This window comes from Bombyx mandarina, chromosome 20 (assembly GCF_030267445.1).
Source record: "Bombyx mandarina strain Sakado chromosome 20, ASM3026744v2".
NCBI lineage: Eukaryota > Metazoa > Arthropoda > Insecta > Lepidoptera > Bombycidae > Bombyx > Bombyx mandarina.
The window spans coordinates 2519334-2537393 of NC_143226.1; the positions used below are offsets into that span (position 1 = coordinate 2519334).

Sequence of the window (18060 nt, forward strand, 5' to 3'; positions counted from 1 at the left end):
CACTGGGCCCGGGATCGAAGCAAGGAATAATCGTTTGACTGGGTCAAGTTGATTTTTTAGCTGGGTTGATTCTAGAAAATGTTTTAATTTTTTGAGTTTTCTTTTATAGCTTATATGGGTGGACGAGCTCACGACCCACCTGTTTTTAACTGATTATCGGAGCACATAGACATTTACAACGTAAATGCCGCCACCCACCTTAAGACATGAGTTCTAAGGTCTCGATTTTTTTTAAGTACAACGGCTGCCGCACCCTTTGAACCGAAATGCATTACTGCTTCACGGCAGAAATGGGCAGGGTTGTGGTACCGACCCGTGCGTACCAAGACGCTCTACACGGATCCGATACTGCTAGGCGGCAAGATTCTTCAACATTTACCTGTAGACTGAAAGACGCTGTAGGCAAGATCACAGACTCAACCTGAGACAATTTGCTAACATTACCCCTAGCGAAAGCGCTTCGCAGAATCTACCACTGGATTGGAATCGCGGCCCACTCAAAAGATCCGGCGTGAAACTCAGTGGGATGTGTCTATGGGGTCATGCATAGTTGCAAAATGCATTATCACTTAAGTTCATTTTGCGCAGATGCTCTTCAGAACCAAATGACTCTATGAGTACCCCAAACAAATGTCCGAACTATAATAACTTCTGAAAAGCCCCATTATTACACCAAGCTTATCGACAAGGACCCTAGAATCTGGATTAACTATTATTTTTACACCTAAATCAAATAGTTTATAATAGACTTGTTTTTTTTTTTTTTGAGAAGAACGCGCGAGAAACTCATTGCCTTGTTTATTGTTGTTGATGTTGTTGCCAGTTTACCTGTTCGGTAAAAGCGGCATTGGTTGATGCAAAAACCTTGCCATAGAGGAGATCACTTGTGGCAAAGTGGCGAGTCCTGGTGACCCAGCCGTCATGTCGCTGACACCTGGAAAACCAAATTGAGTGGGTATTTTAAATGTGTCAGTAGCCATTACATAAATTTATTTATGTAATTAATGTATATTTTTAAAAGTTTGCATTTAAAAAGCATTGATTTCTTGAAAATACTTGCGGTCCCACCTATCCTATGTTGATACTACTATGACAACAAAACAATAGAATATTCACAACAATCTTACCCAGTTTCATTACAACCAGATGAACGGGTTTTTTTTCCTACCTAAGCTGATAGCCTTGAGAGGCTATTTTAGCGGAACCTTAACTAGTAGGTGAGCTCACGGAGCTCAAGCCTGACGACGTTGCTAACACGAACCCTAGCAAGAGCCGTGCTTCGCAGAATCTACCACCGTATCGGAAACGCGACCCTCTGAGAAGATCCGGCGAGAAACTCAGTGGGCTGTGTCTGAGGGAGAACGGTTTAGGTAAGCATAGAGGACAAACATACAACATTCAAACATTGATTTTATCTAAATATACATATGTTTAAGTATGTAGATAGAAGATAACCTTTTATCATCTTGAATTGTATTTCTTTATAACCCTAATCTAATAAGAGCGAATTATGATTGATAGACTTATTGATATGCCGATACGAATAACGCCATCTGTTATCAAATAGCGAAAACGGATATCAAAACGACTAGTACTAATTGAGTTTTAATTTGTACTTCGGTAAAAGTTTTTATTTATCACGAGTCTGCGCGCGTGACACTGTAAAAAGTTTCGCCGCCTTCTATAAATTTATTATTCTTCATTTTAGACAACGTGACTGTAATAATGAAACTTTAGCTGAGACAGAGTAAGAAATAGACAGAGAATAAGCATGAAATAGAACAAAAAAATAGCCAACAAACATCTCCTGTTCAGTGACAAATAAAAAACAAAAGCTTACAGCCAATACCGTCTTTACCATAAGGGCACACGGGGCCCGTGCCCAGGGCCCCCATTCTCAGGGGGCCCCGAAAGACCGACAATTTCTCTCACACGTTTATTCTCAAAACATTTTTGTCGGGCACATTACACTTTTTTCACAAATCAGTAATCAGAAGGTATTTACAAGGCATATACTATGCCTTTAATCGAAGATTTTGCTCAACAGAAATCCCGAAAGAAACCGATATCGAAATCGTAACCAAAAAACCAGCAGCATTCTAATATCATTAATGACATATTATACCATACTGTATTTGATTACCTATAATAAATGGTCATACTCAGTAAAAAAATGTTATTATAATTCGCATTTTTTACTTTCCAAAAGGGCCTCAAATTCTTGTGTGCCCAAGGGCCCCATCCTAGTTAAAGACGTCCCTGCTTACAGCACTGCGTACACATGAATTGTAATATAAAAGGGGCAAACATACCACCTACCACTTTAATTGAATACACACATCTATGTTACGTGTTTGTATGTGAATTAGAAATTCTTTGAGAATCGGTCACGATGACAGAGTGTAGGAATATTTATTTTAGAATACTTTGGAATATTTAGGAGCGCGGTATTGTGGGCGGGACACATTAGCAGTGCTAAGCTCAATGTTCCTTCTAGATGGAGCAAAAAGGAATAATAATATCCGCAGAGGAACTACAATCAGCGATTAGTCAAGGGGCCATTTGGCAAAGCATGTACCATGAATAACGATGTTGGTATAGAGAAGTTTTGTAACGAATTCAATGCCAAGAATGTGGAGTTTTACTGGTGGTAAACGTTTTGTGAATCCGCACTGGTGGTGTCTATTTCTGCCGTGAAGCAGTAATGCGTTTAGGTTTGAAGGGTGGGGCAGCCGTTGTAACTATACTTGAGATCTTAGAACTTATATCTCAAGGTGGGTGGTACATTTACGTTGTAGATGTCTATGGGCTCCAGTAACCACATAACACCAGGTGGTCTGTGAGCTCGTCCACCCATCTAAGCATAAAAAATAAATAAATCTAGATACACTTTTAAAAAAAAGTATTTTTTACCGCCACGCTCTTTTGAAGCCACTACTTTATATCTCTCTACTTATTCATACAGGGGTTGGACCCATGAAAATAAACGGAAAGCAATTACTGGAAAGCGAATTCATACTTTTATCTAAGATGTTTTTGTTGACGCGAATTGTTGCTTTAATATTATTTATCTTGTTTTAAAATTTGTTTCATTTAATAAGTTAGATAATCTACTATTATAAATATTGTTTCTTCTTGTTCATTCGCGTTGTTGAGTTACTCTTCAATTTGTTACTGATATTTCTAGGTAAGATTCTCGTAAAACACATAATTATAAGAAAGAAAGAAACAAATCATTTATTCGTTAAGCATAGTGAAAATGAGTTATTACATAAGTTAAAAGCAGCGTGTATGCTCTGTCATTATTTGACATACGAATTTTGGTATAGTGCAAGATATTATAATATTATATAATTTACCATTCATTCATCCATAATTCATCCAATAATTAAAAAATCCATTTATTTTCAATGTCATCCTTGATAAAATAATTGTTCGTATTTGAAACTAAAGGCGATTATTTAACATTTAACCTTAGTTAAGTCCAAACTTAAGTCCAGTCCAAAGTGTCCAATGTGCCAATAAACTCAAATAAAGTGTAAACAATCTAAGATCGTCCTACTATACTGTGTGCGCTGTAGCCACGGTGCGGGTGACAGTTGCCTGTATGACGTTGACATCTGTCACTCACTCACTCATCACTAGGGATGTGACGTTTATTAATTCATTTTTATCGCTGACGATACTCGCAGCATAAATCTAGAGTTCTAAGTTCTACGAGTAATACTGATAAGTATTGAGTTCTATATTCTGTGGTAGTCACCTGTGTCGACGCCCCCCGCCCTGTTGTAGTGAGGTTCGAAGCTCTGAACAAAAGGGTTCTCCTCTCCCAAGATGTTGATCAGATCCTGTCTACAGATAATTTATGTTTATTACAAAATCACAATTGTTCGATGATGATAAGGATATACACGAGTAGATGATAGTTAATCAATAACTAAATGGTTTTCCTACTTTATGTGCGTAAGTTAAGTTTATTTTCTTCGAAATAATGATTTGGTAATAATACTCTTATATGTTTTTTTAAAGTCAGCTTTTATTCAATATATTATAGCAAAATATTCAAAACTAGCGACCCGCCCTCGCTTCGCTTCGGAAACATTAAAACACACATGAAACCAAAAAACAAATAAAAAAAATTTAAAAAAAGTAGCCTATGTTCATCAGGGACAATGTCGGCTTCTAATGGAAAAAGAATTTTTCAAATCGGTCCAGTAGTTTCGGAGCCTATTCGAAACAAACAAACAAACAAATCTTTCCTCTTTATAATATTAGTATAGAGTATAGATACATTAAGATCCTAGTCTTGATTTAAACAGATAAGTTCTGGTCATGTAGGGTATGAGCTCCCAAAACTACTCAGCGTAAAGTGTACTGAGTGAGTTAACAATCGATTGTAGCTAGGTGAGTTCCTAGGTGAGCTCCCAAAACTACTCAGCGTAAAGTGTACTGAGTGAGTTAACAATCGATTGTAGCTAGGTGAGTTCCTAGGTGAGCTCCCAAAACTACTCAGCGTAAAGTGTACTGAGTGAGTTAACAATCGTTTATAGCTCGTAGGGGAGCTCCCGAATCCACTCAGCGTGGAGTGTAGGGAGTGAATTAACAATCGGTTGATCGATCTGCTTACCTAAGAGTCCTGACAAGGAACGGCAGGACTCCGCCCAAACGGTCAACATTATAGAAGTCTAGTTCGCCGTCAATGAAAGTCCGCGCAGGAAGGTGTGGTGGTAAATGACTGTAATAAAATAATAATCTAAAGGTAAAACTGGTATAACAGAACTGATGTTTGTAAAATTTTTATTGTTAGTCATCTCTTTACTTAATAAAGTGAACAGACTAAATGATAAAAACTGTATTTTTTTTAGAAATAAGTTAGTTGGGCGTGTTTGCCTTACTGACTCGGATAGGTACAATGTACCAATTTTAATTGCTCTATTTATATAGTTACAATTGCTTGCCGGTTTGAAGTGTAGAGTAGCTGTAATACAAGAGAGACCTCACAAAATTGCGTCTCAATTTGATTGGTAGCGTTCACATTCTGATGCCTATGGACTCTACCGATCTTGTCTCATGGTACACTCTAGACGAGGGTCCGGCTCGTAGTGAGCTCATCGAATTTGGGCTTGTTTATTTAAATGAATGTTTTGAATTTTTGAAATGCTCACACAAATGAAGAAATACAATACTTTGAAAAAACTTAACTAAGCCAGAATTACACCGATATTAACATTCTCATTCTTTCATTTAGATAATACAAAATTTTAACAAAAAGTAAAAAAAAACCGACTTCAATAAAATAAATATGAGAATATCATCAGATTTATCATCTTAATGAAAATCAAATGGGACCACATGAGGAGTGAGTTCTGAGGTAACACATTTTTTTTTTTTATTGCTCAGTTGGATGGACGAGCTCACAGACCACCTGGTGTTAAGTGGTTACTGGAACCCATAGACATCTACAACGTAAATGCGCCACCCACCTTGAGATATAAGTTCTAAGGTCTCAGTATAGTTATATTAAAAATAGATCGTCGTATTGATAAACTCCTCCTATTTTGAAGTAGATTCGAAACGGCTACTTACGGATTCCCAATGGGATGTTCGTTCCACAATTTAAATATGGCAGTCAAGAGCCTGGCGTGACAGCACCATGATATAGACGGAGAGTTCCGCGATATACTGAAGAGTCTCTGCAAAACCACCCGACTTAGGGTCAATTAATAGTCGGCCTTTTTTTCCTACCTAAGCTGATGGTCTTGAGAAACCATTTCAGCGTAACCGGGCGAGTAGGTGAGCTCACGGGGCTCAAACCTGATATGTTGCTAATACGAACCCTAGCAAGAGCCGTGCTTCTCATAATCTACCACCGGATCCCACGCGACCCACTGAGAAAATGCGGTGAAAAGGTCAGTGGGCTGTGTCTTAATTTACTCGTTGAGCCCTTCGTCGCCAGCGACGGGTTCGTTGAGAACGATGACCGGTGTTTGAGTTAGGTACCTAAAAGCACCGTTAATGGATCGGGAGGATCCGTAATGACGTGTTTAGGGTGACGTCGACTGTTTACCATTCTGCTGCGTTATTTCCAGGTCATACGAGAAAACAGCTTCCATTGGTTGACAATTTCATTAATAAGATGCATAGGCAAACCAAACATCATTGGCTCAGTTGTTGTATTGGAAAATGAGCCCCCTCAATAAATTAGTTTTGTGGCGGGTAGCCATCATACAACGCAAGATAATTGACAGATGCCTGAATCTCGCTTACGACATTATCAAGATATCACGTCTGGGTCACCAATGAGGGAGTTTATATAGAGTCCCTTTTTTTTACCGCCGAAAATTTAAAACGTAAAAATAATTTATAATGTGTTTAATAACTAATGTAATATAATTACTTAGGATTGTTTATGCCGCTACAGCAATAAAATTTATATTGTTTCAACTGTGGTGTTAATTATATAAAACACGACTTTACGGCGAAATAAAGAAGGGACTCTATATAAACTCCCTCAGTTTCATGGATAGGTAAAGCGCAAACCTCCCAGAGGACGCAGTCCCGCGTGATGGTCGGACTAAATTTGATCTGCTCTGAACATCAAGTCCCACAATTTCCTCCACGAAGCCAAGGATCGCAGCAGATGAAGGAAAATCGTACGTGAGAGAATGATGCAGCGGGGGTAATACCTTCAGTAACCAGGAATGCGACGCGAGGAGGGGGGGGGGGGATAGCTTCATGAAAAACGGATACTATTCTCACTTCCAAACATTACATTCTATCTAGACATGTCTGATATACACCATATCCAATATGCAGTTGTCCAGTACGTATCTCCTAAATTTCTCGACGAATATCTTCCTTGTGGAAGGCACCATGTTCGTTCCGTCGGTGTTGTCCAAAAGCATCAGCAAGAACTCCAACTGTCCCAATGATAAATTTCGTTATCAAAATCGCTTCGTTTAATTCAGAATGCAAATAATAGATGCCTTGAATATTGTGTAGTTTACTTTTACGATTTTGTTTAGTTTGAATCGATAGATTGTTACAATCGATATTTTGCTAATCAAAATCAAAAGTTGATACTGAAATTAGCTGTTAGAAATGAGTATCGCGTTGTTGAAGCCGAGGATAGCCTATATATACCAACAAGATCGGGCGATATAAGATTAGCCAGTAAAATGTTTGTTTTAGATAGGTAATTCCGTTTAAACATTGTTATACCTGTAATTGTTCTAAAGGTGCAACAGCTTTTGTAATCTTAACACAATCTTCTTTGTACTGAGCTTCTATTCTGGAGTCATCTCGAGATGTCGACAGGAATTTAGAGATTTTTTCTAAAAATTTAAGTCTTTTTAAGGCCATCTATGTCAACCTTTTATAACATTAAAATTTTATATTAATATTGCGAAGGACTTGGCGCAACATGTTTTCTCCTTTCATACTCTTCTATCATATCCTATTTCTTCGCTCACTCCCCTTTTACCCATATAATCGTCTGTCACTCAATCAATCCATTTCTTCTTAAGTCTATCTCTTCCTCTATATCCTTCCATATTCATAGTTAACACTCTCATACCAACCTCATTTTCATTTCGTCTCATCACATGTCCATACCATCCCAAACGCGCACTCCTCAGCTTCTCTGTCACAGGTGCCACTTTCAAACTTCTTCTAACATATTCATTCCGTATTCTTGCCATTCTCGTTACTCCACACATCCATCGCAACATTCACATCACTGCTGCACGCAATCGCCTTTCATCTAAAATGACTGGCATTACAAAATTTATATTACAATTTGTAATACACAAATACGCAACCACAATCTCATATCTTAACATGGGCAAAGAGACTTAAGCTCGAGTCTATAGTTTTAAGAGTCTATAGTTTACTGGTGCTAGGACCTCTTGTGAGTCCGCACGGGTAAGTATCACCACCCCACCTATTTCTGCCGTGAAGCAGTAATGTATTTCGGTTCGAAGGGTGGGGCAGTCATTGTAACTATACTGAGACCTTAGAAGTTATATCTCAAGGTGTGTGGCGGCATTTACGTTGTAGATGTCTATGGGCTCCAGTAACCACCTAACACCAGGTGGACTGTGAGCTCGTCCACACATATAAAAAAAGAGACATTAAAAACAAACATACGCCAAAACTTGAATTACCAGAGCAGGTTGGCGCAAACGGAGAATATTCGATCATCCCTTTCTCTGCGACCTCTGAAACGACAAGTGCTAAATACCAGATCTGTCAACGAATCGTGAATTGAAAGCCTTGAGAAATGAGGTTATATTGCACAATGGACCACACACGGTTGTACGTAACGAGACCTCAATAAAGTTACAAACAAGTCCTTTCCACAAATAACTGTGCATTTAATTAACTTATTGTGTATTGTACACATTTAATCACAGTCTAGTTATGTAACAAAGTTTAACTAGATTTATAGTACTTATGTCGTCGTTAGACGTCCAAAAATGGAGATGGGCTGGATATATGCTACGCCACCCCATTAACAAATGGAGCAAGCAAGTCACCCTCTGGCAACCAAGAGACGGCAAACGAAGTAGGGGTCGTCAAATCAGGAGATGGGAAGATGACTTGAAGCAAACAGCGGGACCATTCTGGCTGAGAGTAGCAAGAGATAGGATCCATTGGAAGGAATTGGAGGAGGCCTATGCCAAAAGGCACACCGAACTTAGGGACCTCTTGTAACCGTATGTTTAGAAATAAAAGGGCTATTATTATTATTATTATTATTATATAGTACTTATGTAGAATGCGTTCTCTGCGCAGTGGATCTGATCGTACCAGCGCAGAGGACTACGCCCCGTGGCCTCTTTCATCACTTAGTAAGATTTTTGAGTTTTTCGGTCACGTTGCGAGGAAGAAGGGTGAAGAACTACTGATAACCGGCAAAGTGGAAGGATAGAGTAATCAATATGTTTTTTTTAATATACTGTTTTCTATACGCACATAACTAATTTATTGTTTTGGGAAAATATTTTTAAAATAATATCTTATACCTTTAAACGAGCAATTCTTGTATATTAATATTTCGCATCCGGGTCAATAGTTCGGAATATCAACGATACACAAACGTCAAAGTGACAGAATGGCCGTGTCGTGGTCGACTTTTAGTAATATTAAGACGGTGGTTTTGATTATTATTTTAAATGATGAAATGTTGTTTTGATAAATATCACAAAATGAAGGGTAGACTCCGTAACGCCACAGTTATAAAATGGCGGTACGTGGACAGAGTCGTGGCATTCCGTGTCAGACAGTCATTGTGTCCGTCTCAGTCAGTGAGTCTCTAGCAGTCAGTCAGTCAGTCAGTCGGTCTGTCGGTATGTGCAACGAAACTGTCGGTTTATCCTGTCATTGTGAAAGTTGTGTGTGTTGAGTTTCAATAATTAGTATTCAAAAGGTTTTATTGACTTTTTATAAACTGAGTTCAACCAAATACGAGTGATAACGGAAACTACCGCTTAGCCATCCCTGACGCAGCTGCCGACATCAGAAGTGAGATCAGGACTCTACTCTCACTGGCGTGACGTGTTTGAACATGTTCGAAGTACAGCAAAAAAAACATGATGCAGATCAGAATACTAGTAGTGGTACGCCACAAGAGCGTGAATGCAGCATACGTAAGTCGTGTAATAACGTCTCTGTTACCTCGATGGAAGATCTGAGCCACGAAGAAATCGATCGTCACATCTTACGTTCTGGCTCATGTTGCCCAGTTGACTCTCGACTTATCACATGGCATTTACTAGCGGAAATACGACACGTAACAAGCTATTGCAAGAAATTAAGGCAAGTGCAAGTCTCAGGTGAAACTTCGATCGCAATAATGGATCTGTCATGACGAGTGGGTAGTTCCGACAAGAATTATTTTAAGCGGCTGACTTCTGCTAGAGTTACATGGCACTAGTGCAGTAAACCAGGACATGAGACTGTGAATTGTCGCTGAAATTTTAGAATCTACTAGATTCAATACCAATAACATTACACGTTCGATGACTTCGGGCTCCAGCAAGCAAGCAAACAAGAAAGCAAGCAAGTTTCCGTGGGGAAGAAAAATTGACACATCTGAAGTCGTCGTGACCTGTAAGATAAGACGTCCGGTGCGTTCGTGTCTGGCGACGCGGCGGTGTTCGGGTCCCGCTGGCGGATGCAAGTTTTTCTGGTGAAGTGCGTGCTTGTGCGTGCTTGACAAGTGTTTGCGGTTGGCTTCCGCAGTGTGGGAGTAACATCGTGTAGGAGAGGTGGAATCCGCAAAATTGTAGTTTGCGTGGTGGCTGGTAAGATTTGCTTTGGTAAAAAGTTTGCGTGGTGGTAAAATGTCTTGTGAGTCTGCACAGGTAGCCGGAGGTGAGTCTTCCGCGGTCGCGGCCTACCCAGTCCGCGAGAACCGGGCAGATCACCTCAACGGTACGGAGGCCGGCCGACGGGTCCGCCAAACGACAAGACCACGCCTCCAGCACGGACTGCCGAGATTGGAGCCCCCGCGCTCCGGCTACACTTGCGCTAGGGCGCGCCACCTCTTTTATTTATTTATTTATTTATTTATTTATTTAATTTATTTAAGTCTCGTAGGAGACTGTGAGGTATCCTTGAATGACTCTGACTGCGATCGCGCGCTACCGGCGCCGCAGCGCGGTCACGTTCTCGTGGGTAAGGACGTGGCACCAGACGGGTGCTCCGTATAGTGCCATCGACCGCACGGGTACCATCACCCTGCCTATTTCTGCCGTGAAGCAGTGTGTATTTCGGTTTGAATGGTGGGGCAGCGGTTGTAGCTATGCTAAGACCTTGGAACTTGTATCTCGGGGTGAATGACGCGTTTGCGTTGAGGATATCTGTGGGGTCCAATAACTACATAGCACCGGATGGGCTGTGAGCTCGTGCATAGTCCACCCATCTAAGCAAAAACATTGCCACGAGTTGCCGCCGAGGCAAATTGATGGCGCGATGTCATCGACGGCCGCGAGCAACGCAGCAGCGGAGCGACGCCGTGACGTGCCGGTAGCTGCGTAACATCGGTTATTTTGGTAAATGAGAAAAATCTGGTGAGTCGTTTTATTTTTATTTGGAATCTGGAATCTGGTGCCGAATGTTCTCTTGTCGAGAAATCTATTAGTAGTAGCTTCATAATTCAGCAATTTTATACGATGGTTCTCATAAAAGGTTACTGTCGATTAGAGTCACAGGGATTACTGTCGATTAGAGTCACAGGGATTACTGTCGATTAGAGTCACAGGGATTACTGTCGATTAGAGTCACAGGGATGACTGTAGATTAGAGTCACAGGGATGACTGTAGATTAGAGTCACAGGGATGACTGTCGATTAGAGTCACAGGGATGACTGTCGATTAGAGTCACAGGGATGACTGTAGATTAGAGTCACAGGGATGACTGTAGATTAGAGTCACAGGGATGACTGTAGATTAGAGTCACAGGGATGACTGTAGATTAGAGTCACAGGGATGACTGTAGATTAGAGTCACAGGGATGACTGTAGATTAGAGTCACAGGGATGACTGTAGATTAGAGTCACAGGGATGACTGTAGATTAGAGTCACAGGGATGACTGTAGATTAGAGTCACAGGGATGACTGTAGATTAGAGTCACAGGGATGACTGTAGATTAGAGTCACAGGGATGACTGTAGATTAGAGTCACAGGGATGACTGTAGATTAGAGTCACAGGGATGACTGTAGATTAGAGTCACAGGGATGACTGTCGATTAGAGTCACAGGGATGACTGTCGATTAGAGTCACAGGGATGACTGTCGATTAGAGTCACAGGGATGACTGTAGATTAGAGTCACAGGGATGACTGTAGATTAGAGTCACAGGGATGACTGTAGATTAGAGTCACAGGGATGACTGTCGATTAGAGTCACAGGGATGACTGTCGATTAGAGTCACAGGGATGACTGTCGATTAGAGTCACAGGGATGACTGTCGATTAGAGTCACAGGGATGACTGTAGATTAGAGTCACAGGGATGACTGTAGATTAGAGTCACAGGGATGACTGTAGATTAGAGTCACAGGGATGACTGTAGATTAGAGTCACAGGGATGACTGTAGATTAGAGTCACAGGGATGACTGTAGATTAGAGTCACAGGGATGACTGTAGATTAGAGTCACAGGGATGACTGTAGATTAGAGTCACAGGGATGACTGTCGATTAGAGTCACAGGGATGACTGTCGATTAGAGTCACAGGGATGACTGTCGATTAGAGTCACAGGGATGACTGTCGATTAGAGTCACAGGGATGACTGTCGATTAGAGTCACAGGGATGACTGTCGATTAGAGTCACAGGGATGACTGTCGATTAGAGTCACAGGGATGACTGTCGATTAGAGTCACAGGGATGACTGTCGATTAGAGTCACAGGGATGACTGTCGATTAGAGTCACAGGGATGACTGTCGATTAGAGTCACAGGGATGACTGTAGATTAGAGTCACAGGGATGACTGTAGATTAGAGTCACAGGGATGACTGTAGATTAGAGTCACAGGGATGACTGTAGATTAGAGTCACAGGGATGACTGTAGATTAGAGTCACAGGGATGACTGTAGATTAGAGTCACAGGGATGACTGTAGATTAGAGTCACAGGGATGACTGTAGATTAGAGTCACAGGGATGACTGTAGATTAGAGTCACAGGGATGACTGTAGATTAGAGTCACAGGGATGACTGTAGATTAGAGTCACAGGGATGACTGTAGATTAGAGTCACAGGGATGACTGTAGATTAGAGTCACAGGGATGACTGTAGATTAGAGTCACAGGGATGACTGTAGATTAGAGTCACAGGGATGACTGTAGATTAGAGTCACAGGGATGATAGAAAATGACTGTCGATTAGAGTCACAGGGATGACTGTCGATTAGAGTCACAGGGATGACTGTCGATTAGAGTCACAGGGATGACTGTCGATTAGAGTCACAGGGATGACTGTCGATTAGAGTCACAGGGATGACTGTCGATTAGAGTCACAGGGATGACTGTCGATTAGAGTCACAGGGATGACTGTCGATTAGAGTCACAGGGATGACTGTCGATTAGAGTCACAGGGATGACTGTCGATTAGAGTCACAGGGATGACTGTCGATTAGAGTCACAGGGATGACTGTCGATTAGAGTCACAGGGATGACTGTCGATTAGAGTCACAGGGATGACTGTCGATTAGAGTCACAGGGATGACTGTCGATTAGAGTCACAGGGATGACTGTCGATTAGAGTCACAGGGATGACTGTCGATTAGAGTCACAGGGATGACTGTCGATTAGAGTCACAGGGATGACTGTCGATTAGAGTCACAGGGATGACTGTCGATTAGAGTCACAGGGATGACTGTCGATTAGAGTCACAGGGATGACTGTCGATTAGAGTCACAGGGATGACTGTCGATTAGAGTCACAGGGATGACTGTCGATTAGAGTCACAGGGATGACTGTCGATTAGAGTCACAGGGATGACTGTCGATTAGAGTCACAGGGATGACTGTCGATTAGAGTCACAGGGATGACTGTCGATTAGAGTCACAGGGATGACTGTCGATTAGAGTCACAGGGATGACTGTCGATTAGAGTCACAGGGATGACTGTCGATTAGAGTCACAGGGATGACTGTCGATTAGAGTCACAGGGATGACTGTCGATTAGAGTCACAGGGATGACTGTCGATTAGAGTCACAGGGATGACTGTCGATTAGAGTCACAGGGATGACTGTCGATTAGAGTCACAGGGATGACTGTCGATTAGAGTCACAGGGATGACTGTCGATTAGAGTCACAGGGATGACTGTCGATTAGAGTCACAGGGATGACTGTCGATTAGAGTCACAGGGATGACTGTCGATTAGAGTCACAGGGATGACTGTCGATTAGAGTCACAGGGATGACTGTCGATGAGAGTCACAGGGATGACTGTCGATGAACACTTGCAGTCACAGGGATGACTGTCGATTAGAGTCACAGGGATGACTGTCGATTAGAGTCACAGGGATGACTGTCGATTAGAGTCACAGGGATGACTGTCGATTAGAGTCACAGGGATGACTGTCGATTAGAGTCACAGGGATGACTGTCGATTAGAGTCACAGGGATGACTGTCGATTAGAGTCACAGGGATGACTGTCGATTAGAGTCACAGGGATGACTGTCGATTAGAGTCACAGGGATGACTGTCGATTAGAGTCACAGGGATGACTGTCGATTAGAGTCACAGGGATGACTGTCGATTAGAGTCACAGGGATGACTGTCGATTAGAGTCACAGGGATGACTGTCGATTAGAGTCACAGGGATGACTGTCGATTAGAGTCACAGGGATGACTGTCGATTAGAGTCACAGGGATGACTGTCGATTAGAGTCACAGGGATGACTGTCGATTAGAGTCACAGGGATGACTGTCGATTAGAGTCACAGGGATGACTGTCGATTAGAGTCACAGGGATGACTGTCGATTAGAGTCACAGGGATGACTGTCGATTAGAGTCACAGGGATGACTGTCGATTAGAGTCACAGGGATGACTGTCGATTAGAGTCACAGGGATGACTGTCGATTAGAGTCACAGGGATGACTGTCGATTAGAGTCACAGGGATGACTGTCGATTAGAGTCACAGGGATGACTGTCGATTAGAGTCACAGGGATGACTGTCGATTAGAGTCACAGGGATGACTGTCGATTAGAGTCACAGGGATGACTGTCGATTAGAGTCACAGGGATGACTGTCGATTAGAGTCACAGGGATGACTGTCGATTAGAGTCACAGGGATGACTGTCGATTAGAGTCACAGGGATGACTGTCGATTAGAGTCACAGGGATGACTGTCGATTAGAGTCACAGGGATGACTGTCGATTAGAGTCACAGGGATGACTGTCGATTAGAGTCACAGGGATGACTGTCGATGAACACTTGCAGTCACAGGGATGACTGTCGATGAACACTTGCAGTCACAGGGATGACTGTCGATTAGAGTCACAGGGATGACTGTCGATTAGAGTCACAGGGATGACTGTCGATTAGAGTCACAGGGATGACTGTCGATTAGAGTCACAGGGATGACTGTCGATTAGAGTCACAGGGATGACTGTCGATTAGAGTCACAGGGATGACTGTCGATTAGAGTCACAGGGATGACTGTCGATTAGAGTCACAGGGATGACTGTCGATTAGAGTCACAGGGATGACTGTCGATTAGAGTCACAGGGATGACTGTCGATTAGAGTCACAGGGATGACTGTCGATTAGAGTCACAGGGATGACTGTCGATTAGAGTCACAGGGATGACTGTCGATTAGAGTCACAGGGATGACTGTCGATTAGAGTCACAGGGATGACTGTCGATTAGAGTCACAGGGATGACTGTCGATTAGAGTCACAGGGATGACTGTCGATTAGAGTCACAGGGATGACTGTCGATTAGAGTCACAGGGATGACTGTAGATTAGAGTCACAGGGATGACTGTAGATTAGAGTCACAGGGATGACTGTCGATTAGAGTCACAGGGATGACTGTCGATTAGAGTCACAGGGATGACTGTCGATTAGAGTCACAGGGATGACTGTCGATGAACACTTGCAGTCACAGGGATGACTGTCGATGAACACTTGCAGTCACAGGGATGACTGTCGATGAACACTTGTAGTCACAGGGATGACTTAGTTACTGTGTACATGAATTGTACGGGGAGAACTTGCAGCAGTAGTAAATCACTTATTTCGTTTGTGTAATCTTTCAATGTCGTTATAGAATTTGTGATGACACAAGACTTTTATTTTAGTAGAGTGGTCAGATATGGCCGAGCGTGAATGATACTGTGCGGTATTGGCTTTTGTTTCAGATTAACACACGAGGACGTGTGTAACACAGGATGGCCGTGTCGCATCCGGGTCAATAGTTCGGAATATCAACGATACACAAACGTCAAAGTGACAGAATGGCCGTGTCGTGGTTGACGACTTTTAGTAATATTAAGACGGTGGTTTTGATTATTATTTTAAATGATGAAATGTTGTTTTGATAAATATCACAAAATGAAGGGTAGACTCCGTAACGCCACAGTTATAAAATGGCGGTACGTGGACAGAGTCGTGGCATTCCGTGTCAGACAGTCATTGTGTCCGTCTCAGTCAGTGAGTCTCTAGCAGTCAGTCAGTCAGTCAGTCGGTCTGTCGGTATGTGCAACGAAACTGTCGGTTTATCCTGTCATTGTGAAAGTTGTGTGTGTTGAGTTTCAATAATTAGTATTCAAAAGGTTTTATTGACTTTTTATAAACTGAGTTCAACCAAATACGAGTGATAACGGAAACTACCGCTTAGCCATCCCTGCCACCGCCTCCGACAAATATATATGTATATAATCTGAATCTCGGAAACGGCTCCAACGATTTTCATAAAATTTAGTATACAGGGGATTTCGGGGGCGATAAATCGATCTAGCTACGATTTATTTTCAGAAAATGTTGTTTTATTCGTGTTTTCAATAATCAACTCTTCCAGACATCTATTGGCGAATAATAATACTACTTTCTTAATTGAGGGCAACTAATCGCTTTAAAGACACAACAAGATGGCGTTATCACAAAAATCATCATCTAGTTTTTATAATGGGTAATAATTTGTTTTCGCGAGCTAGGTGGTTTTTCTAGAAACAAAATTTAAATATATTTTGTACACAGAATTATTACAGCAAACGTTTTCGTTTCCTAGTGAAAATTTTCGTGAGAAAATTTCCGTGAGAAAATTTACCCATGAATATTCACATAAATACCTCACTTCTAATGACATAATCAGAAATAATGGCTCAATACCGTCAGTGGTGGTCGATTCCTTGCATTTGAAAAAAAAAAGTATGTAATATAGTTAAAATTATTATGGCTGACAAAGACAACTAAAAATAATATCATAATTGTTGAGATACCAAATTTTCACTCCATATGCAAAGATGGCTAATACCAGCTCTGTTATTTTATCTACCGTTATCTCTTTGGAAATAGGTGATAATTCATAAACAAATTTCTCATACCTATCTTTGATTTTTCAATATTCAGAGTTGTCACCTTTTAGAATGCATGTGTTGATAGCGTCAATCCACATAACACGCGAGTACTCCTTACCGACAACACGAGGATCAGTTTCCCCTTGCACAGAAGTAGGTCTTTGCCACCACGGTTTCCTTACGATGGAACGGAGGACGTTGTCATCTGGACATTTGATGTTCAGGAAATTATCAAAACTGAAATGCAACGTAATACAAAATTAGGTACATTCCGTTTCACTTAATCAACTCCTGATTGTTTACATGATAACACCTCATAGTAGGTCCTGTTACCTAAAGGTTCATAATGTACATGAATTTAAGGCCCAACTCGATACGAGTGCACCGCGCGTCTTACCCATTAGACCAAAGACGCTCTGGTAGTGTTCGATGAATATCGACAAGACTCTTCTCGTAAACAAAAATAAATAGTTTAAAAAAACTAACAAAATACTCTTTTATAGAAAATCCAACTATAAAAAATTGAAAATAAATTTTAATAAATTCGAATTAAAAATAGTATAAGAAAAAACGATTTTATTGTAAAAAAAAAAGCATGGGGTGCTATTCAGGATATTATCAAAATAACCCTTCTACTCATATCTGTTCATAAAATATTTATAACTATTGATACCATGCACCCAACGCTTTTTATAACTATTATTTATTTTTCATTTTTTAGTTGAATTTAAATTTTTTTAATATTTTTTTAAATATTGATTTATCATCGGTCCTTAATAAGTGTACCAAATTTCGAGTTAATCCGACGTTTTGAAGGGGGTCAAAATCATGTTCAAAGATTCCGTTACATGCGTCTGAAGCTAATAAAAGCAAAAAAAAAAGAGGCTACGACGTCCTAACTATTATGTTCGTAAGGCTTTTGATGCTATTCCACTACGTATAATGCTGAATGCACGAAATACGTCAATTTGTGAAATAAATATGCACAGACGCGCGCCAATTCTAGTCCAACCTTTGTTG

At 41.1% G+C, this 18060-nt stretch overlaps 1 protein-coding gene and 1 pseudogene across 1 annotated transcript in view; both read right to left on the reverse strand.

The window, feature by feature from the left end:
* The window catches only part of LOC149500592 (E3 ubiquitin-protein ligase RNF123), a 61952-nt gene that overhangs the window by 17010 nt on the left and 26882 nt on the right, over positions 1–18060 (reverse strand). Inside the window, exons 12-19 of the mRNA XM_089735843.1 lie at positions 17159–17277; positions 8166–8219; positions 7222–7334; positions 6801–6920; positions 5587–5693; positions 4628–4735; positions 3764–3852; positions 829–934 (exon numbers count right to left, since the gene is read on the reverse strand). Of these exons, the coding sequence (XP_089591969.1) occupies positions 829–934; positions 3764–3852; positions 4628–4735; positions 5587–5693; positions 6801–6920; positions 7222–7334; positions 8166–8219; positions 17159–17277 (816 nt within the window). The remainder of the gene's footprint in view (positions 1–828; positions 935–3763; positions 3853–4627; positions 4736–5586; positions 5694–6800; positions 6921–7221; positions 7335–8165; positions 8220–17158; positions 17278–18060) is intronic.
* Positions 9715–11065, reverse strand: LOC149500593 (uncharacterized; annotated as a pseudogene).